General features: G+C 37.1%; 1 protein-coding gene across 4 annotated transcripts; it reads left to right on the forward strand.

Moving 5' to 3' along the window:
- The first annotated feature begins 13,014 nt into the window (after window positions 1–13,014).
- Window positions 13,015–19,313, forward strand: LOC127656286 (FXYD domain-containing ion transport regulator 6-like). 4 transcript variants are annotated; one of them, XM_052144535.1, is made up of 9 exons: window positions 13,040–13,144; window positions 13,493–13,549; window positions 13,847–13,873; window positions 15,911–15,934; window positions 16,340–16,363; window positions 17,543–17,617; window positions 18,311–18,344; window positions 18,497–18,528; window positions 18,682–19,313. In XM_052144535.1, the coding sequence occupies exons 2-9, from the start codon at window positions 13,498–13,500 to the stop codon at window positions 18,696–18,698; spliced, it is 285 nt and encodes a 94-aa protein (XP_052000495.1). In that variant the 5' UTR covers window positions 13,040–13,144; window positions 13,493–13,497; the 3' UTR covers window positions 18,699–19,313. The 4 variants fall into 4 exon arrangements, with proteins under 4 accessions (XP_052000499.1, XP_052000498.1, XP_052000496.1 ...); XM_052144538.1 differs by lacking the exon at window positions 13,847–13,873 and having other exon boundaries at window positions 13,017–13,144; XM_052144536.1 differs by lacking the exon at window positions 16,340–16,363 and having other exon boundaries at window positions 13,023–13,144.
- The last annotated feature ends 3,938 nt before the right edge of the window (window positions 19,314–23,251 follow it).

Consider the following 23,251-nt stretch of genomic DNA (forward strand, 5'->3'; position numbering starts at 1 on the left):
GAACTATGACGATGGCCTCAGAAGACTTTGAATATAGTGCAGAAATTGTATTAATTGCTTTTACATATACATGGTTTGTGTATTTTTTTTTTTTTTAGCTTGACAGATTGGAGTCATTATTCACTTTCATTATATGGCAAATAAACCCTATGAATTTTTTTAAAGTGTCTCCTTTTGTGTCCCCAAAAAGAAAGTCATTTAAGTTTGAAATGACAGGTTACAGGTGATGGTTTCTTGGATTATTATATTGATTTGGCAGGGTGGAGGGCGGGGCCGGGTCATGATTCTACACACCTGGTCCCTTATCAGGCTAATCAAGCCTTGGAGATGGATAAAGGCCGACTGCGGAGGATGGTGCAGGAGAGAGAGATCGTTTACGGACATGTCCGTCATGTGTGCGTGTCTGTCTTTTTTTTAAGTGAATCATTAAAATATTGTTTATATCGCCAGGCCGGTTCTCGCAGCCTCCTTTCCATTGAACTCCTTTACAGTCGGTTATGCACTCTGTGTGTCAATGAGGGTGTAAAATATAAAAGACAATTTCGGCTTAAAGGAATAGTTTACCCCAAAGAAAATGTTGTCATCCTTTTACTCAATTTCATGTTGTATAAAACCCATTTGGATTTTCTTTTTTATAACAACAATATCTTTGGCAGAATGTTCAAGCTGCTCTTTTCCATACAATGAAAGTGGATAGGGACATTGGGCTGTCAAGTGCCCAGGGGTCGGCAACCTGTGGCATGCATGCCAGCACTGGCATGAGGAGGGGTAATAACTGGCACGCCAGCAACAGTGAGAGAGAAGTAGACTATTTTATTTATAGAAATTCCGCACCTGGATTCCAATCCACATCTTGATGTAATCCTTCCTCATGCTCATGCAGCGTGTTTTCATGAGCTGAGAGGGAGGCTAAACAAAAAGTTCAAATGCGAAAAACTTGATGCTTGCATACTAGTGATAACCCCTCTGCGTGATTTTGAAAAACGTATGGCTTAATATAAGAAATATTTAAGATTCCACACAATTTCGTGATCAGTAATACAATAAGCAAATGCATGACATTAACTGTGTTATCTCATTTTGTACAAAAGCACAGGTTTTCATTCATTTAAGCACTTTCACAAGATGCTCTGTGAAAATTCATCCATATACCAGGAAAATAAAAAATGGCACTCCATATCAAAAAGGTTGTCGACCCCTGGCCTAAAAGGACCATATAGTAGTCTGTAAGACTTGTGTGCTATATTCCAGGTCTGAAATACAATAACTTTGTGTGACGGACCAAAATTTAAGTCGTTATTCACTGAAAATCTTGCCTTTTGTTGATTAACATTCATGAACAGTATGACACACTTGTTTTCGTAGGATGGTCTGGTGGTCTCAATAGAGCTGAGGGTATTAATATACGGGCTTGGACTGAATCTACACCCCAGTTCTTTGTTGCTTTTTGTCATTGACTTTTGTCAGTCTCCATATCATAATGATTTAAAGGGGTCATGACATGAGAAACCAAATTTGCCTTGATCTTTTGGTATATAAGAGGTCTTTGTATCATTAAAACGTCCTGCAAGTTTAATATTTTAAGACGTCCTCCCCATTCTAAACGAATCATTTATTTAATCAAGCTCAAAATACAGCTGGTTCTGGATTCATGGTTAGAAGTGACGTGTCGGTTAGAAGTGACGTAACAGCGTTTGCATATGACCGCCTCCAGCACAAGATAACTACGCTTTAAGCGCAAGACAGCTACGCTCATTTCAGTATCGCCGTGCGCCTCACAAGTGTTCAGTCGATGGACAGCGAGCTCTGACAGAGACTACTTGTGCACAGGAAAATTACGATGCCACACAGATGTGCTGTTCCTGGCTGTGGTCAAACAAAACCTCTGAATAAGCTGCCGAAAGATCCAGACGTCAGGGAAAAATGGATGCAGTTTATTTTTTGCGGACGACCCAGTCACGGCAGTGTTAACTTAAGCGTTTGTTCTGTACATTTTAAGGATGACTGTTTTGAGAACAAATCTCAATATGATGCTGGCTTTGCCAGAAAACTGTTGCTCAAAGATAAGTCCGTGCCGACTATTCTGGGAACAACGACGACGCAAACTGTAAGTAATCTATTTTAAACTTTAAACTACTTTTTAAAGCGCAATTTCATTCATTATGAATAATCACAGTGTTTTTACTTAGTTTACTTGCATATTGTTCTGGCTGGGAGCGTCAATAATTGATACATAGGCACTGACGTTAGCCAATCATAACAGTGGGCGTTAACACTGAAGTCTTAAATGGAAAACGCCCCCAAAACAGACTGTTTGAATCAGAGGATGAGAAACAGGGTGGGAAAAGGTCATAAATCACTAGATTTTAAAAGTTTTTCTTAAAAAAAAATATATTAATACTATAATTGCACCTAAGGGAACATAATAATACAATAAAAAAACCATGTCATGACCCCTTTAATTGTTTTGTGGTAGTGAGGCATCCTTTGAATTTTTTTTTTTACTGGTGGACCTACAGTATGAACTGGACATGTTTGACTGCAAAGTCTTCATGCAGTCAGTCTAGTGCTCTCCTTGTGACATTTGACTTTCCATTCATTTTATTGTATGGGAAAGAGCAGCATGAACATTCAGCTAAACTTCTCACACAGGAGGTCAAAGTCATACAGGTTTGGAATAACCTGACCGTGAGCTTGTTTACATGCACACCAATACGTTGATAACTTAAAAAAACTAAATCATCCAGTAAGGGCGCTGGAGAAAGGTGTTTAGATGTAATGCAAAATAGGAGTAATGGAGAAAATCTACCCATGTCAATCAGTTTATTCTTTTGCTGTTTTCATGACCGTACACCGATACAGAATGGCTGTTTGATGTATTTACATGACCACACATTTTTCCTGCTTATTAAGCATAATCGGTTTAAGAACATGCATGTAAATGCACTCATTGAGTAAATCAAAATGACAACAAAAACTGTTCCTTTAAGCCACATCTACACTGATATATTTTTGTTTTGAAAAAGCATTAATAAAAATAAAATAAATTAAACTGAAAATAAAAAAGTTATGCAAAAAAAATCATTTAATTATTATTAGAATTATATGTACATAATAATATATATATACTTATAATTCTACCTGATCATTAATGTACATATACACAGCATCAAAACATATACGATTGATGGCTTAAATTCTGGCAGAAGAGAAATATAAATAGATGTAAAAATAATAATATCTAGCAAGGAAAAACATTATGCTTTTAAGGCCACAATATTATGTTCATAAGCACTTCTACTTAGTTACCTGAATTAAACTTTTATATAGGTTTCAGCGTGAGACCACACATTATCACTTTGATTTTGAGATGCAGTGGCAGGTTTTAAACTTTTAAGAAGTACTCCTTTTGAGAAGTCATTTTGTCTCTCTGTTTTTATGCCTTTCTGCAGATTGTGACTGCCCTGTATTTCTCTCACTAAATACACCTGAAGCACTATGTGCATTAAGACTAAATAAATGTACACAATCATGCATTTTTAAAAACTCTTCATAAAAAGATGTTCATATGGCTGTCTAGGACAAATTGTTGGAATGCACAATATATCAGTAAGCTTGACCTTATCAGTGTGTCAGTCAATATAAGCGAATTATCTTAATATTTTCAATTGTTTGATATTGTAGGCAATACATTTGAGGGCTTTTTACTTTTCATAACCATAAATTAATAATTTGGTATATTTCTTTTTAAGGAATAAATAGTTTTTCTTCTTGCCATATGTTTATGTTTTGATGTCTGAATTCACTGTTAGCATGTAAAAGTTCAGATTAAGGTTTTATTAAACAGGCAAAACAGTAGCTGTATATACCAGTACTATTAATTAAAAACATCCAACAGCCTCAAATGTCTTACCAGCCTAGTCTTAAATGTGCGGTAGAAGATGCAATCTTTAATTTGATTTATCTACAATGCAGAAATCCCATTGTAGCTGCAATAATTAACTCTTCCTCTTAATTAGCTGTAGTCTCAAGACTTGTAACAGGAAACGTACTGAGAATTTATGTGTGGCATGTTATTTAAGAATGCTGACATCTGCAATTGCATCTGTAAAACTGTCATTATTTAACAGTTGTGGTATACTCCAGGATCTTTGTATTAACAGACAGAGACAGTGCAAAAAGCCTTCTTGCTTCACCCACACAGTCCACTCAGTAATTATTTCCTCATTGAAGTTTAACTCCTAAATGTATGAATTGTAATTTTGCACTACAAGTAGGAAATCATGACCACTCACATTACAATTAAGACAATATCAGTAACCTTATAAAATCTGTTTTTTATCTACATGGAGAGGGTCTGCACATGGGGGATGCCATGTTAGAATCACATGACCAGTCAAATATTACTCACTTCATCTCAGAATCCATCCTGTTATTTGACACTTTCACTTATTGATGAAAGTAATCATGGCTGACTGTGAATAGTACATTTTCTAATATGGCATCTGAAACTGAAAACTATTGATTTTAAATGATGCTATATCCAAGCCACTAGGTGTCTGTATAAGTCCAAGATGACACAAAGACAAAGAATGCTACTTTGAATTAATATTTATGTTTTCTGTGAGACTTTCTTAGCCCAAAGCTACCAAAACCCCATTACCCATATAAACTAAAAGCAATTATGATTTGATTCTAATATCTTTTGTCCTTGCAAAATCATTCCTGATCTCTGCAGATTTTTGTTAATTTGTGGATTTCCAGAATGAGACAATTTGCACCCATGCTGCCAGGGTTGACGGATTTCAGATCTCAGTAAAATATTTATTTAATCTCGCTTTTCTTCTGCCTTAGGGGCTGAATGTCTCCTGTCGCTTTTAAGGTCTTGTGTATTTATGTTCAATAATTCAGACATTTTTCAGAGATGCTGGCAGACATTTTCCAGTTTAGGCTTTAGGATTTAAATATTAAACCATTCAGAGCACCAACAGTTAATAAATAACTAAATCAAGCATGTTAAACACACTATAGAGGTATTTCATGACAGCCAAACAATTTCTGCAAAGCTTCAATGAAATTACTAATCTGAATAGATATATGTTTTTGTGTATTTGATGGAATGTTCTCAATGTTAATTAGGGAAAACTAACAAGCATAGCATCTGTGACTGTGTATGGTTCTGAACCCCCAAAACTAGAATAAAAAATGTTTTGATGTGGAGAAAATTCAATGACGATTCATCATTGTTTGCTCGGTAGCTTGGAAAACCGAAAAGGTCTTTAGGCAATTCTTAATCCATGGTGCAGTACTGTCTTTGTTGTGCATCCCAGGTTACATAAGTTCCATTACTTCTGGTCACTACACGCATGCATCTGAGTCTCTCTGCTGCTCTTTAAACTGAAGCATTACATTGTTGTATCTTGTCAGTCTTCTTCTTACAGAGCAGAGACTGACTAGAGTACAATTTCACATCTAATTAAGTGCTAATTTACCTGGGTCATGTTTAGTGTTTCAGAATAAACACTGAACTTAATAATGTTTGCTTTTAGTTCTGCTGATATTTGTTTCTTCTTTTTTTTCTGACCATTTTGAAAAATTGGTGGGCAATTTTGTAAATGTGAATGGAGTTGCTATTTGTTTGCCCTCTATCCAACTCCAGTGGACCTTGACGTTGAAAAAATGAGATGGAAAGTAATTTCCAGCGGCCTCATCTGTGACACATTCTCAAAGAGACACACACATAGGAGGCTGTTACAACAATGACACAGCATCTGACAAGGGCACACCTGCTCATTTTACACTCTGACGTCACAGCCTATTTTTGGAGTCACTGTTGACACTGACCTACTCATGCATTCGGAAAACAAAACATAACTGGAGTGCGGAACTCTATTTTAGAAAATAAGAGCTTTCAAACGTGTATTTACTCTGATGGGAATAGAGACCACAGAGAGCTTTCTAGCACACTAGATATACAACACTCTAAAACTAATGTTTTAAAAATGCAATGCAAGATTTAAGTTTAACAGCATGATTGCTTAGGATTTTAGTTTTCTGCATTGTGAAAAAAAAAACAAAAAAAACAACCTTGTACAAGTACACTCATAACCATAAAATCATCATTAAATTAGCGAAAGGTCATATCAACATATCAATGGTCATATCGAAGATTATCAACATGATCAACAATTTGCTGAAAAAGCTGCTGGTGAAAGTTTCTGCACTCTTCTGGAATTAAAAGATCAGAAATATTATTTCAAAAATGGACACCATTGTACTGTGATGAACAATATGTTTGAAGTGAAATCTTTGCTGATTTTGATCAAGTAAAAGCAACAATAACTTGTGCATTGATACTGATATTTCAAAATGGGTATTTGCTCATATAGTATATTGAAGCAACTTGTTCTTGCTTAAAATTTCACACACAATAGTAACATCATGTTGAAATGCATGTTTTAAATGAGATACAACAGGGTTTTGATGTATATCTTTGCATCATCATTAAATTTGTATTCATGCCCAACACCACCACCACTGCCACCACCAAAAATAAAAAACATCCTTGAAAATACTGAAATATAATAAAGATATGAATTATGAGCCTTGTCTGTCATTTTAAAGATCTATTGTTTTACATTACAAGCTATATGATGTCATCTTACTGTTTTTTAATTTACTGTTAAATTAAAAAACACGTTTTTTTTTTTTAAACATCATTGTCGGCTTAGAAAAACTTAATATTATTAAAAAAAAATCTCTAAAAATAAAACATAACACTAAAAAAAATATTCATGTCCTTTTAATTACTAGGTTAAAGGGAAAAAATCTCTCATCATCTACTCACTTTCTTGTTTTCTTCTGCAGAATACATAGAAGAATATTTCTGCTCTGTAGGTCCATACAGTGCAACAAAAAGTATATAAAGGGAGCATAAAAGTAATCCATAAGACTCCAGTGGTTAAATCCATATCTTCAGAAGTGATATGATAGGTGTGCGTGTTTGAACTTTTAGGAAATGATTGATTAAGAAGTGTATAATCTCATTTATTCAAGGTGCAAAAGAAAGTATTATAATATGTTTTATTTGATGGTCACACCACATGAGTAAATGTTTTATTTTGTTGTACTTTTTTAAGTTTTTAAAAAATTTATGAAACCAAATTGGACACAAAATATATAATTTCTTAGACAACTTGCTGACACAAGTGTTTTAAACTAGATTTTTAAAATATTTCTCATTTTAACACCTTGGACAACCTTATTTGTCAATGACACATTATTATACCTTTAAAACAGGATGTATCAATTATGATAAAGAACAAAAAATCAAATATATACTGTTTGTTTTTTAGATTATGTTAATAGGTTAAATAAAACATATTCTAAACATTAAAGTTTTCTAATTTTGTAAAACAAAATAACCCACCAAACTGTATGACCCTGGTCAAAAAGTTGAGAAAAAATCATAGAGGGCGATTTGCTGCACCTCGCCGTTGAAAGAGTGCAAGCACATTCATTATTTGATCAAATTCTGTCACTGATTCACCTATAGTTAAATGGCACCACAATGCCACCGTTATATAATCCTTATGAATATGATTATGCCCAGGCAACATATAGAAATTTAAGTCTAATTTCTCTCTTTCGCGGCTTGCATTTATAAACTTAAGAGACAGTAAATGCACTGTTCAACAAAAGAAATGCAGAGAATAAATTACTCCAATATAAGATGATAAATAACTGTAAAACAGAACAGGTTTAAGTGTAATTTCTGTCAAAAGGAGACATTTAAGAAGTGATGCCACACACTCGCGACAGAAAGAAAGGCACGTTTCAGACAAGCAATCAGTATAGTTTGAGTAATCCCCCTGGTATTGTGCAACAACACTTGCGACATTTGTGACATTTCGGGAGAGGTTTGTACACACCTAACAGGCAATCATTATCGTTATTTTTCCCACAGACCTCAGAGCACCAAATAAGATCTTCAGCACACGGTAAATGTAAGATTTAAGTTACACTTCTACTTTCTGAACACGCTAATTTATTAAAGTAGCATCAACATTTTTTAGAACACTACAGTAGGAATTGGAATAGAAAATAAATATGTAGCGCCCCCTACACTCTTAGGTGTGTATTGCCTAAGCTTTGTTAGGGTGGAGCACAGGATTCAATTACTTTGTCTCCCGACTATACTCTAATACTACTATTATTATATTCACACAGAAATTTTAATAAAACAACAAAGAAAACATAATAATCCAAAGCATTTATTTATAATAAGAGAACAGGTAAAATAAAGCAGTAAATGTATATATAAAATGTATAAACAATTACCATCAAAGGGTTAATAAATTACTGAGTGTTGTGTCCTCAATAAACTTAGAGGTATTTCAACACGTACACACTCACTGAATACCCAACAGTATAGAATAATTTCACTTCAAAATTGATAATTCACAGAAAAAAAACTCTCTTCCAACTGTATAAATGTGTTATAAACACTCTGAAAACAGTGACTATTCCCTTACAAATAAGATAACATTATAATGCAACATTTGAACAACTTTCACAGTATGAAAAAAGGTACAACAGTGAACTCTCTTTTGGTATATATGAAGTAAACAGTAATACATTTCAAGGTGTATTGAAAATGCTGGCTTGTGTCGTCGCTTGGGTGTTTAGGACCTTAAAGGAGGCGGCCTGAAATGAAATCCTAAAAATCTTTTTTTTAGTTTTGATGAAGAAAGAAACTCCTATACATCTTGGATGGCCTGCGGGTGAGTAAATTATAAGCAAATTTAAATTTTTGAGTGAACTATTCCTTTAATCTAAACTGCAACAGGTGGCTGTTCTTTGAAAAACATACCTGGTCTCCAGCATGGCTACTTTTAAGCTTTCCACAATTAATTTTTCTTTCTCAGAGCACTCACATTCTGTGATCATCAGCCTGGATTGTTCGATCTAATTTTCCATTGTTTCTTCTCCAGTAGGTGTGGGAACAGTGACATAGAATGTAAATAAATGATGGTAGGCATTGCTGCCACTTTGTGGCTTTACAGTTTTCTCCACAGTATACCACAGTATGAATGATTGACTCAGGGGAACTGAGAGGAGAGAACAGAGCTTGTACATCAGTCATGAATTTGCCTTCATCTATATGGAACTTGGTGAGTTTGTCTGCAAATCCTGTACGGGCTGTATGTGCTGAATCACCTCCTTTGACAACAATGACAACAATGACCTTACAAGTTTCCTCACCAACAGCAGGCAGCAGTTCAGTAGGGGTACATGTGGGGTCATCGACCTCTCGACACTCATGCAATACTAGTAGAGTACTTGGGGTTGGACCATGGCTTGTAACTTGACCACGCACTCTTCCAAAGGCTTTCACATCTTGGGCGACTTCTTCAATGCATGCCACATCTGAATTTCTAGGAAATCCGATCAGCAACACTGCATGCATCTCATCAATCTCTGCTTCTTTACACCAGCTGGTTAGTTCAGCTTGAAGGAGAGGGTTACTTCTGAAAGACATGCTGGAACAATATGCTTGTAAGTGTCGGTTTTCTTCTTAAAGGCAGTATAGCTGTTATTGACATTTGGTGTCTCTTTTTTTCTTTTTAGGGTATCAGAGAGAAGGATCCCGGACGAGCCCCTACTTTGTGTAGTGCCCCCTACCCTATTAGGTGTGTATTTCCTAAGCTCTGTTAGGGTGGAGCATCGGGTTCAATTACTTTGTGTTCAATTACTCCCAACTATATATAAAATCCTACTCCGATACCACTATTATTACAGTGAGGAAAATAAGTATTTGAACACCCTGCTATTTTGCATGTTCTCCCACTTGGAAATCATGGAGGGGTCTGAAATTGTCATCGTAGGTGCATGTCCACTGTGAGAGACATAATCAAAAAAAAAAAATCCAGAAATCACAATGTATGATTTTTTAACTATTTATTTGTATGATACAGCTGCAAATAAGTATTTGAACACCTGTCTATCAGCTAGAATTCTGACCCTCAAAGACCTGTTAGTCTGCCTTTAAAATGTCCACCTCCACTCCATTTATTATCCTAAATTAGATGCACCTGTTTGAGGTTGTTAGCTGCATAAAGACACCTGTCCACCCCATACAATCAGTAAGAATCCAACTACTAACATGGCCAAGACCAAAGAGCTGTCCAAAAACACTAGAGACAAAATTGTACACCTCCACAAGGCTGGAAAGGGCTACGGGAAATTGCCAAGCAGCTTGGTGAAAAAAGGTCCACTGTTGGAGCAATCATTAGAAAATGGAAGAAGCTAAACATGACTGTCAATCTCCCTCGGACTGGGGCTCCATGCAAGATCTCACCTCGTGGGGTCTCAATGATCCTAAGAAAGGTGAGAAATCAGCCCAGAACTACACGGGAGGAGCTGGTCAATGACCTGAAAAGAGCTGGGACCACCGTTTCCAAGGTTACTGTTGGTAATACACTAAGACGTCACGGTTTGAAATCATGCATGGCACGGAAGGTTCCCCTGCTTAAACCAGCACATGTCAAGGCCCGTCTTAAGTTTGCCAATGACCATTTGGATGATCCAGAGGAGTCATGGGAGAAAGTCATGTGGTCAGATGAGACCAAAATAGAACTTTTTGGTCATAATTCCACTAACCGTGTTTGGAGGAAGAAGAATGATGAGTACCATCCCAAGAACACCATCCCTACTGTGAAGCATGGGGGTGGTAGCATCATGCTTTGGGGGTGTTTTTCTGCACATGGGACAGGGCTGACTGCACTGTATTAAGGAGAGGGTGACCGGGGCCATGTATTGCGAGATTTTGGGGAACAACCTCCTTCCCTCAGTTAGAGCATTGAAGATGGGTCGAGGCTGGGTCTTCCAACATGACAATGACCCGAAGCACACAGCCAGGATAACCAAGGAGTGGCTCTGTAAGAAGCATATCAAGGTTCTGGCGTGGCCTAGCCAGTCTCCAGACCTAAACCCAATAGAGAATCTTTGGAGGGAGCTCAAACTCCGTGTTTCTCAGCGACAGCCCAGAAACCTGACTGATCTAGAGAAGATCTGTGTGGAGGAGTGGGCCAAAATCCCTCCTGCAGTGTGTGCAAACCTGGTGAAAAACTACAGGAAACGTTTGACCTCTGTAATTGCAAACAAAGGCTACTGTACCAAATATTAACATTGATTTTCTCAGGTGTTCAAATACTTATTTGCAGCTGTATCATACAAATAAATAGTTAAAAAATCATACATTGTGATTTCTGGATTTTTTTTTTAGATTATGTCTCTCACAGTGGACATGCACCTACGATGACAATTTCAGACCCCTCCATGATTTCTAAGTGGGAGAACTTGCAAAATAGCAGGGTGTTCAAATACTTATTTTCCTCACTGTATATTCCCACAGAAATATAAATAAAATAGCAGACTTATTTAGAAAAAAAAAAACAATAATCCAAAGGATTTATTTAGTATAAGAGAATAGGAAAGATATAAACAATAAGGCAGTAAATGTATATATAAAATGTATAAACAATTGCCCTCAAAGGGTTAATAAACAAATTATTCAGTGTTGTGTCTTGAGTAAACTTAGAGGTATTTCAACACCTACACACTCATTGAATACCTGACAGTATAGAATACTTTCACTTCAAAATGGAAATTTCATAGAACAAACTCTCTTCAACTGGATAAGTGTTATAAACAATGACTATTCCCTTACAAATAAGAGAATATTATAGTGCAACACACTTTACAGAATAAAACAAATTATAACTGTAAACTCACTTTTGGAATATATGAATTAAACAGTAATAATTCAAAGTGGGCCCACACACACACACACTCTAACACTCCCTCACCCCCCCAGATGCAGGCTTGTGTCGTTGCTTTGGTGTGTAGGGGCTTTAGAAGCAGATAAACTGGCCTCTTCACTCGAATGAGACAAATAAAACAATGGTAAAAGTACCTGGATGCTCTTAATCAAGCACACAAGAAGAGTCAGGTTGCTGGCACACAATCAATAACCATCCCTCCCTTGTAGCCGGAGCAACACCAAGCACACCTGTTGGCTCCATGTGCTATCCGGTGGTGTCGCGTCACTCTCACATGCTGCTAGAAGAACTTTGTGCGCTTCCAGTGTCCTGCATACGTCACCAGAGAGAAGTCTGTCGTTTCACTGAAAAATCTAGTAATCTAGTACATTTTGTTTAAAGATTATGTGGTATAAATAAATAAATAAATAAAACATATACATGGATGAATCTTTCACAATAAGAGCAATAACATGCATTTACAAAATAGATAGGTAAATAGGATATATTTATACCATATGACTTTCTTTGAACTGTTTCTGTAAGTTAGATTTGTTGTTGCAGTCAATACACACAAATAGGGTGAAAAAAATTATTACATGGATGCTTTATTGAATTTTTTTTTAAACTTTGTATTCGTTATTTTGATTTTAAAGAAAGCAGCAGTGTTGATTATACTGGCAGATGGGGCACGTGACCATCTATGTCACATTACAGTAGTTGCAATTTGTTTTGCAGGGCTGCTTTCATGTATTTAAACACACAGGGAAAAGCATGTTTACGGTGATGTGATTATTTATGCGTATAGGGCAGAATGAAGCTTTCCAGAGACCACAAGTGAAATTATTAGAAAGTGGGTTTTAAGGGGGAGGGATACTGTGTGTATGTGTGTGTCCCAGAAAAGGATATGGATCTCCTCCTCTAAATGTAGCCTATGTAGAATGTTTCAGTGACGTAGCAACTAAAAACATTGTATTGTACAGTGGTCTTTCTGTACACATATATGTGGAATGCAGAACCAGAATGAATTGGATTTAACCGAAGATTATTGGCATCTCCAAGCACTCCTATGTACATTTGATTGTATGATTTCCAGTTGCAACTTTCTCAAGACATATGCTAGTAGCATCTGCTGTATTGAAGTTGCAGCTAAAACACTCACTTGTGTTGTGAAACACCACACCCCACAACTCGCTGACAGCCATGTGCCCTGGGCTGCATATCACACCGTTTTGAGGTGCTCCAAAAATAGAGCCATTTGCTGTTCGTAGCAACGGGAGACAGGAACATGCGAGGGATATGAAAGTGATCTTTTTGTTCAGGTTATTTTCAACTAATAGTAACAGCATGTGAATTTTCCATTAAAATGAAATCAACCTTATTTTTCTGTTGTTCTAATATTGTCTGAATGTTGTACGAAATGGAACATTTGTTGCTGGAAAGTTGAGTCAAACTGCCAGGACTTGAATTCAGGAATGTCTATAGTAGTTCATGAGATTCCTTAAGTGGTGAACTCGAAATTAGTTTTGAATACAGCGAAAAATACATTTTAAATATTATGGGGCAAGTGGGACTTCCCACAAGAACTGAAGTACGTGTGTGAAATTCTGATGGGATTCAAGACTGCCCAACTGTCTCTCTCTCACACTCTGGTTTCTCTTGTTTTTCAGACAAGATGGAACTTTCTATCGCTGCTGTGCTTTTGTCCTGGATAGCACCAGCTTTGGGTGAGTGCTGTTGTCTTGTGTTATTTATTTGCTTTATTGAATTGTATGTGTTTACACTTACATGCAATTATGAAACATAGAGTTTCATCTATATATCTAGCTATTCTCTTTTCAGAAATATGTATGTTTAAAATGAGAATTTTAATAATTAATTTATCTGTTGAAGAATGTAGTTGGACAAAAGGATAAACAATGTTTCAGCAAAACTGTTTCTTATTTGCCGTCCTGCACAGACTCTCCTTTAGACATTAACAATTTGGTGAATTGGCCTGTGTGTGTCTGTGTGTATGTGTACAGGATCAGCTTTTGGCAGGGAAATGCCAGGTAAGTGTGTAGAGAGCTAGACACATTTTGTTGAGTGAGTGATAAAAACTGTGCAGGATTTAGAGTTGTCTGTGCTTCTGTCTCACACTGATTTGGAGCAGGCTGTTTATGGAAAGGCTTGTTTGTTTGTGTTTGACAATGCAGAAAATTGATAGCAGTTCTCTCTTTTCTGTGCTTGTGGAAAACTGGACAATGCAGAACAGTGTGTGCTATTTTGGCTCTACATTTTTTCAGCACACTTACTCAAATGATTTCAGAGTAGTTCCACTGTCATGTTTTTGCTTCAACCAATCACTTACGATTCAACCTTTTCCTAAATTGTTTTTAGAAAAGTTCATGAAGTAACACTACTCCTGGACCACATGGTTTGAGACTTTATTTATGTGTGCCAATGCAGCTCATGTTGCAGCTCCATTTAGAGGAAGTTTTGACAGTGAGACTTTTTAGATTGATTGCCCTTGGATGATGTATAAAAGTTCCATTACAATGTTTTCTAATACGATTTGTGCTCATTTATCATTTTAAAAGATTTTTAGTACTGTTCTTCAGTACTAGCTAAACCCTTTGGATTTCTCAGATTTTCTCTGAGATTTGCTGCATTCTCAGACTCTTGTTTTGAGTTTTTTTCCAACACAAACATTTGACTACACATTTAAGCACTCCGACACTCAAAGACATATACACATGCACATACATTAACAGCAATAAATAAATGTTTTTTTTTTTTTTTCAAGCAGGAATGTTATACAATGTATTTGCATCCAGCTTTGTCTATTGTTTTTAAAGGGACGAGGAAGAGAGTGAGGTCTAGAGATCACTACGGATAAACAAAGTTTTACAGTCAGACCATTCATAATGACTAATGGGAAATTTGGGGTGATACCTTCATTGTAACACCTCCTTTGGCTCTTCAAAAACAGGAAAGGCTATTATCATGCCATTGATACATTTTTGTAAGCTAAGATACAATCTAACGTTTCTGCCAAAGGTCTGTTTAATATCACTGAGAAGTCTTTAAGACATTATTGTCAAACATGTCATTACAAAATATAATTTATTTTTCTCGCATTTATAGAGATGGTTTCATAGTAATGAGTACTTCCAATAGCCTTTTCATGTAACCTGAATCTAAAGCGGCTAAAATTTCTTCAATATAGTGCTATTGAAGTTGAATGTCACAGTATAAGCATTTCTTCAACTGTATCTTAATCCTTGTGCACATGCTTCTGAAATTTTGGACTGTTTTCATGGCTCTATTTGTGGGCATGTGTGGCTGTCTCCAAGCATATTTCCTGTTGAAATGTAGTGTGTACATATAGTGTACATTGTGTACATTCTATAGTGTACTGAAATCTTAAAAAAGCAGTTTTATAGTTAGTAGTTTTAGAAACACATTGTATTAACCCTTGGATGCATACATCGGGTCTTTAGTGACCCGGGACCTCATTCCACACCCTGTACCTCATCCATTTTTTGTAGTTGTGCCCACACCTCTTTAATATTCCTCAATCTCTCTTATTAATAGTGTACCAAAAAAAACATTTCCAAAATTGCATGTTATTTCTTAATCAATGTTGTGCTGTTGTTTCAGTTGTTGACTTGATTTGCATTTGACATTGCTATTTGATGAAGAAACAACATGGAAGTAAACTATAGCAAGAACAGTTTGATATGACTATTGTCATTTGGGTGTACTACTGAATTTATGTAAGTTGTGCATCTATTTAGATTCCATAAGTCCCTGAGAAAATACTTACACTGATGGCCAAATGTTTGGAATAATGTACAGATTTTGCACTTATGGAAAGTAATTTGTACTTTTATTCACCAAAGTGGCATTCAACTAATCACAGGAAATAGTCAGGACATTATCAGGGCACTTCTCACATACCTTACAGTAGCTGAATCTCCGAAAGCTCAATGGTATTAAGATCCAAGATCCGTATAAGTTCGGCTGGTATTGACTAAATGGGCGTTTGCTTGGGTGGACAGCAGTTGAATTGTAATTCTTGTTTGCTTGTTTTCTCTCTCCCTCAGCATACACAACGGATGAAATTCACGGTAAGGTTCCTATACTATAGAATCGCCTTTACATTAACTAAATGTCCAAGTGGCTTATTAACATGTTTTAGTGAGGCTAGAGTCATTACAGGCTTAGTCTTAATGTCTTGAAAAGTTTGTGTTTGACACTATATAAGCTTTCAGTTCACAGTAGGTGTGAAAAATGTTTATGGAGTCTCCAGCAGTGAGCTTTTATCCTCTTACAAAACACTCCATAGGGTATCACTTAGTCCACAGGCTTTCTGTATTTGAAAAATGGCTTGGTTTGTGCAGATATGAAGATATAGTATTTGACACTAGATTGTTGTGGTTATGTTAAATTCTATTAATATTTAATTTGATTGCAGTTCTTTTCAAAGCTTTGAGTTTTGACTCTATATTTTATTGATTCTGTTCTCCCACCAGAGTATGACAAGCCATTTCATTATGGTGAGTAGAAGAAACATAACACTATAGATGTACTGTAGCTGCTTAGAGAGTATATTTACTTGTATGGCTAAATGAAATTTCTTGGTTGACCTCATTAAGCTGAAAGAGAATAAAATGTGAGTATGGAGATTATTGCTATTACTCATTGAGGCATTTGTATTTCTTAGTTTATTGAGAGATTAGAGTCTTGTGATGAGTCTTATAGCTGTGCTGCATGTTTCCTTCAGTTTGCTAAGTATTAACAAGGGATTTTGAGGGGCAGAGTGCATCACCTTGCTCAGGAAACATCTGGGAAGTTAGAGGGATTTGCATTTCCTTTCTGTTGTACCATAATGGATGGAAAACAATCACCCCAAGGCTAAGATTCTGTAAAGTACATCAGTTAAACTCTGATGTCTACCCTAGCATTACCTAAATTCACTTTCTATTTTGATCAGTTCAGTGTCTGTATACTTGCATATTATCTGTCTCTTTTACGACTAAAAGTGTATTCTGGGTTCAATGGATTACAGTCATTTTTGGGGTTGTTGACATTACATCATCATGGCAAAAGTTATAACTATAGCTATAACTTTACACAGAAAAGTTTAGTAATTGATTTTATCACACAAAAATCGTGTTAACATGCATATTGTTTATGTCTTGTGGCTATACTTTTAATACAGTGAGAATTTTAACATTGACGTTTTGGCCCTATTCACTTCCACTGTAACTGCCTTGCTGGATTTATTTTATTTTTTTCAAAGTTGGAATGAGTCAAAATCATTTTTTGTGGTAATCAACACTATGCCACTAGTTTTGAACTTGGAATATTCCTTTAAAAGTCCAGATTCCTTGTAATACAGTCGAAAGCAAGCTACAGTATATCACTATAAGCAAACTATATTGACTTCCTGCCTTTAGGAAAGGTATTCAATCAGCAATCATTCAGCTTTTTTAAAATGCTGCCCAGTAGATTTTTTGTGCATATTATGTAGGTCCTAACACTCATAAGGGCCGATTTGTTTGCTTGTCTGAATGTACACTATTTTCTAATAACCAGGACTTTTAACTTGTTTGTGTGTGTATAGGAATATATATTCAACATAATCTTAATTTCATTTGTGAACTAAGTTTTAAACTGGTACAATGAAAACATTTTGTGCTTTCAATTGTAAATGGTCTTCTAAATACTTTCAGATTATGAATCTCTGAGAATTGGTGGTATGATCTTCGCTGTCATACTATTCTTAATGGGGATATTTCTCATTATCGGTGAGTACCAAACCATCTGTATACTGTGCTCTGTGAATTGTATTGGATCATGTGAGGAGATATCAGTCCTGAGGCTTGCCATGTGAAATTGGGAGGAGAGTTCCCATAGCATGCCTCATAGTGTGTGACAATATGTCAACATGTGTCTTATTGATTGTGTAAAAAGTGATGTTTCATCAAACATATAGTCTATATAGATAAAGCAATCATTGCTCTTGTCAAATTTCAAGGCTACTTTTGTACTCAAGTGTAATTTATCCACACACAGAGATAAACCAGCCAAGTTACTGGTTTTAGGCTAGACTGGTTGCAGGCCAGCATGTCTTTCACAACCTCTATGTTTAAACCTCTCTACGATACCTAACACCACACCCAGACTTATGATGTTGCTAGTGCAGGGACAGGCAGCCAACCTAACAAATGGCACCATTACCCCCCCCAAAAAAACAAAAAAAAAAACAATTTAAAGACCTTATGAGTTTGATCACTGCAGGGGTTTTATGCTTATAAAGAGTACAGTTTGTAAATTACTGTGTATGCAAGAGAATACAGCAAGAGACTCACAACCTCATTCACTTTTTTGGGTTTTAGGGTTATTCTTAATGCTACATTTATATGAATGAGAATGCATTTCAATTGTGTATAAATAAACCGCCAATGTTTGTGGTGTAACTTCTGGCTTATTTCCTAAAGGCCGGAAATGTCAATGCAGAGGGAACAATTCAAAGTAAGTGCGATAAAGACAATTAAACATATTCAATGAGAATATTCAGGATATTCATATTCAATATCAGAGATCACAATACATTCTCTGATTGTTTCTGTGCTGTTCAGAAAACTACCATCTTTTAACATGTTGTTCTTGTTGTCTATTTTTAGGCCAGAGGGATTTGATCCAGAGGCAGTCAGAGGTGAGTGTTTAGTTTGGTCTCGATTTACTTTGTGTCATGACATTTAAAAGAGGCGCCCTATACCGAGCATTTGATGTTATTGTAATTCTATGTACTGTATTCTGCATGTTCATCCAGTCTAAATACCTGTTGTTCCTTGGTTCCCTTTAACAGGAAGCATGGCATCCTAAGGAGAAATAAAGTGGAGTGTCAAACATTTTGGAGACAGCTAGCCATTTGGAAGAAGAAATGGCCAACTGAGGATATAGTCCTTCTCTAGTGTTCTTAATTTTTATTTATTTATTACATATAGTTGTTTCTTGGATACATAGGAGTATGCGCTCCTTTAAAAAATTAAAATAAACTATTGATTCAGAGCTAGGACTAATTTGTCATTATGTTTAATTTAGCAGCTGATCTGGATCTCAAGAGAGTTTCTAGGTTTGACAGTTGTTGACAATATATACACACTTATGTACTTTTCAGCTCTCAGTGTAGTTTATGAACTATTTGGATGTGCAGTGCTCAAAGGCTGAAGGAAATTACCAGGCATTACGAAAATTTAGTAAATTCTGTCCATTTTGCAGAATTAACTAATCAAACTGTAGAGAACTGTAGTAATAAATTGATTTCTATAGAGTGTCTGTTATAAAGTGCCATCATGAAAATGATGCAACATTGTGCTTGGCATCTGTCTCAATCTGTCTCTCGTATTCAGCCTGTCTTATAAATAGTTGACCTGTTATCAGTAATATTAGTACAAGCAATTTAGTTATGCAGTGTTGCTGATGGAGCAATACAATCTAGCTGCTGTACCTTGCTTTACAGAGTGGCCAGTAGACTATTCAACCCGTAAATATGTAAAATATCACAATATTATTTGGTAGATAATGTGTGTATTAAATGAATGTAACCTGATACTTGCAGTCAAACATCTGTGTGTAGCATGAAAATTTCTTAGAGATTATACATATAGTCAAATATGATCTTTTGAGATTTTTCTGTGGCAAAGTATTCTTGTCAATAATAGACCTTTTTCAGTGTATTGCCATATTTAAAGGGGCAGTACTTCTAAAAATTAAAATGCTCTCAATTCTTTACTCTCATACTCTCATTCCAAATTGCACACTTCTTCAGATTTGCAGTGAGTCTTGCCGCTTCAGCAACCTCAGGATGGCTCTCAGATGCTGGATGTGCCGCTGCCAATCGTTGTTATAGATGATGATATCATCAAGATAGGAAGCAGCATACACAGCATGTGGGCGGAGAACCATAAGTCACAGAAATGTTGCCGGGGCTCCAAACAAACCGAACAAAAGAGTAACAAATTGATGTAAACCGAATGGAGTGGAAAAGGCAATTTTTTTCCCGGGACATGGAATTATGCCAATATCCCTACGTTAAATCCAGTGTTGAATAAAGGCAAGACGCACCCAGCCGATCAAGCAGTTCGTCAATGCAAGGCATTGGGTAAGCATCAAATTTAGACACCGCATTAACTTTTCTAAAATCAGACCGGACCGACCTGTCGCACTTATGGATTAAGACCACTAGGCTGGCCCAGTCACTGTGTGAGTATTCTATTACCCCTATATCGAGCACAGCCCTAAATTCGTCCTGCACTACCTGTTTTTTGTTTTTGGGTAAATGGTAGGGACGACTGCGTACCACTACCCCTGGGGTAGTTTCGATATGGTGCGGTATGAGATTCATATCGCTGTGTGACCTCAAAGGGCCCTTGCCACTTGGCGAGTAATTTAGAACTCGATGTGGGTAGTAATACTAGCAGTGGCGGCTTGTCAATAGAGGGCGAGTGGGGTGCCGCCCCCATCAAAATTCCAGAAATATACATGAATACAAAAATGATATAAAAATGAAATTAAAATAAAAAAATAAAATAGTTTACTCATACGATGTGCAGGCTGGTAGTAAGAGCCTCAGCATTTAATAAAAACTGTCTTTAATCGGTTAACTATTTTCTATGTTTTTCAATATGTTTCATGCGGTTTAATGGGCGAGGGACGCCGGACAAATGGATGTCTATCTGAGTCCTTAAATTTTCGGGCAGCATGTGACCTGAAGCTGGTCTCTAATTGGTTTCTTAAAGATTCTCCTCCGGGCGCAGGTCGCTGCGTCCCTGGCGAATCAGAATTGGATACATGTTATTTTATCCAATCTGATTGGTTCTCGTCACCTGTCATTCAACTTTACGCTCTTGGCCACTACTGCGAGTGCGCATGCGACTCCGCCAAAACTTTGCTAGGCTGATCACTTTCGCAGAGATAATGGCAGCAGTTAAACCAAAATCTGTCATTGATTTACAAAAAAACCCTTTCACAAGGCGTTTGCTGAAAAAAAAAAAAAAGGAAACTCTCTCCATTCCATTGGTGAGCAAAGCAGTGGTTCTCGGCCAAAAAAGAGGCGCCGGGCGCTCAGACTAGAAGAGCGTGAAAGGATTGCAGCAGAGGTGAGTTTGTTATAGAAATGAGTCAAAATGCCATTTTACATTATTGTTGTGCTGCATAGATGTCCTGCCCACATATCATATTCTACAGACTCAAGAAAACATTTTTTGTTTGGTATAAATCCTTACAAAAATCATAATTTTAATATTATACAACAGCATCCCAAAAATAATAAATTGGCAACATAAAAATAAATGATCAAATGAAATATGAAGCCACCAAAAACTACTGTCTTGTATGCGACAAAAACTCAAATGGCTCTATTTTGCAACTGTGACAACTAGTGGCCTACTCCAGGTTACTACCTTACATTTACATATATATATATATATATATATATATATATATATATATATATATATATATATATATATTTAATATCTCTATAGGTCTGTGATCCTGGGACACACTAGGGAGCGTTTCTCCTTCACAGACCACATTGTCTGTGCCACCTTGTTGCAGGGGGACAGGTTTGATGAGAAGGATACCTTTCATGAAGATGCATTGAGCAGCACCATGAAAGCGTACCCGTTGCTCAGTGGAAGCAAGCTGAAGACAGAGCTCAGTCTCATCTACAGCAAGGAAGAATTCAAAGCCTGCCGTGGTGCTGTGGACCTATTCCAGCTGTTTATGGAGAATAATCTCGAAGAAGTCTTTTCCGAAACTGTGACTCTCCTAAAAGTTCTCATTACCACACCCATGACCACGGCTGAAGCTGAGAGGTGCTTCTCAACCTTGAAAAGAATAAAAACTTTTCTCAGAAACAGCATGACCCAGGAGAGGCTGAATGCACTGGCAACTCTCCATGGAAAGGAGACTTGTTACTGAGATGACTGACTTTAATCAGAGAGTCATTGAGAAATTTGCTGGCCTGAAAGAAAGGAGAGCAAAATTTATGTTCAAGTAGTCAACATGCTTTTTGGTACTGCTTTGTATGTATTTTCGCCCACAAACCCCCCTCCCCCCCAGACGCCACTGAATACTAGGACTTTATCTCCCAGTGTAAATTCCCATAGTGCACCTATTATATAGCCAGCTTTGACGTTCTTGAGCCTGGAGCAAATTCTCCTTTTTTAACTGCCCCAATTTATGGAGTTTTGCTCTCAGGTCAAGAACGTATTGATGTCAAGCACACCATGCGAATCAACGCCCATACAATAACTCAAATGGGGAGAACCTTATGGAGGCTAGCGGGACCTCTCGTACTGCAAATAATAGGGGGTCGAGCCACTTTCAAGCATTTCAAGCATCTTCGTGCACAAACTTATGAAGCATATACTTTAGTGTCTGATTAAATCGTTCGACCAAGCCGTCCATTTGGGGGGTGGTAAACACTGGTCCAAATCGATTTAATATCCAATAATTTGTACAGTTTGCGTAGTGTATGTGACATAAACGTTGTGCCCTGATCAGTGAGGATTTCTTTCAGAATCCCCACTCGAAAGATTATTCAACACTACATGCACAGAGATGGTGCACAGAGGCACTGGTTCCAGATATCACATTACGTAGTCCACCAGACACAACACAAAGCGATGCCCACATTCCGTCCTCTCTAATGGCCCGACGAGGTCCATACCAATAATTTTGAAAGAGACCTCGATCAATGGAAGGGGGTGAAATGGCACTCTTTGGGTGGACGATGGATTCACCAGCTGATATTCACAGCATTCATAGCATGTCTTTTCTTGCCCTAAGTGAGCCCACCATCAGATTATGATGATTCTGGAATAGCATTTCCCGACGGCTCTTTGGAATTAACAATTGGGTTGTATCCTCCTTTGTCTGAACATCCTGCGTCACTCGATACAACCGGTCCTGAATAATTCAAAAATACGGATATGCAAGTGCCATGTCTGGCTGGAGGAGTTGAACATCAATCACTCTCACGTGGTCAAAGGCGTGCCTAAGGGTCTTGTCTCACGACTGCTCCAAAGGGAAATCCCCTGCCGGGAATCCTCTAAGGGCCAGGTAAGCCGAGACTTCACCCTCCCCTCAGACTTCCCAACGTAGAGCTGACGTAGATGGCCCTGGCCCGGCCTCCCCAGCCAGCGAATTGCACACCACACATATACGCATTGTTCAATAACAATTGCAATGCCAGACAATCCATACCCTAAATCAGCAGGTGGGTGACTAGCCACCTAACTACCGCCTCGATTCATGTTTTTGCCCCTGAAATTAAATAGTAACCGGCACTAAAGGGTATTTGTGAAAGTCCCCATGCACACACCTCACCTTCACCCTACGTGAACCAAGCATTGGTGAATCGAGTTCTG

Source organism: Xyrauchen texanus, chromosome 15, assembly GCF_025860055.1.
Source record: "Xyrauchen texanus isolate HMW12.3.18 chromosome 15, RBS_HiC_50CHRs, whole genome shotgun sequence".
NCBI classification, from domain to species: domain Eukaryota; kingdom Metazoa; phylum Chordata; class Actinopteri; order Cypriniformes; family Catostomidae; genus Xyrauchen; species Xyrauchen texanus.

Excerpts from the sequence above, each read along its gene's own strand:
- LOC127656286 (XM_052144535.1), top strand. The coding sequence starts at position 13,498 with ATGGAACTTTCTATCGCTGCTGTGCTTTTGTCCTGGATAGCACCAGCT. Across the intron at positions 13,550-13,846 it reads CTGGATAGCACCAGCTTTGG|GATCAGCTTTTGGCAGGGAA; the intron begins GTGAGTGCTGTT and ends GTATGTGTACAG. Across the intron at positions 16,364-17,542 it reads TGACAAGCCATTTCATTATG|ATTATGAATCTCTGAGAATT; the intron begins GTGAGTAGAAGA and ends AAATACTTTCAG.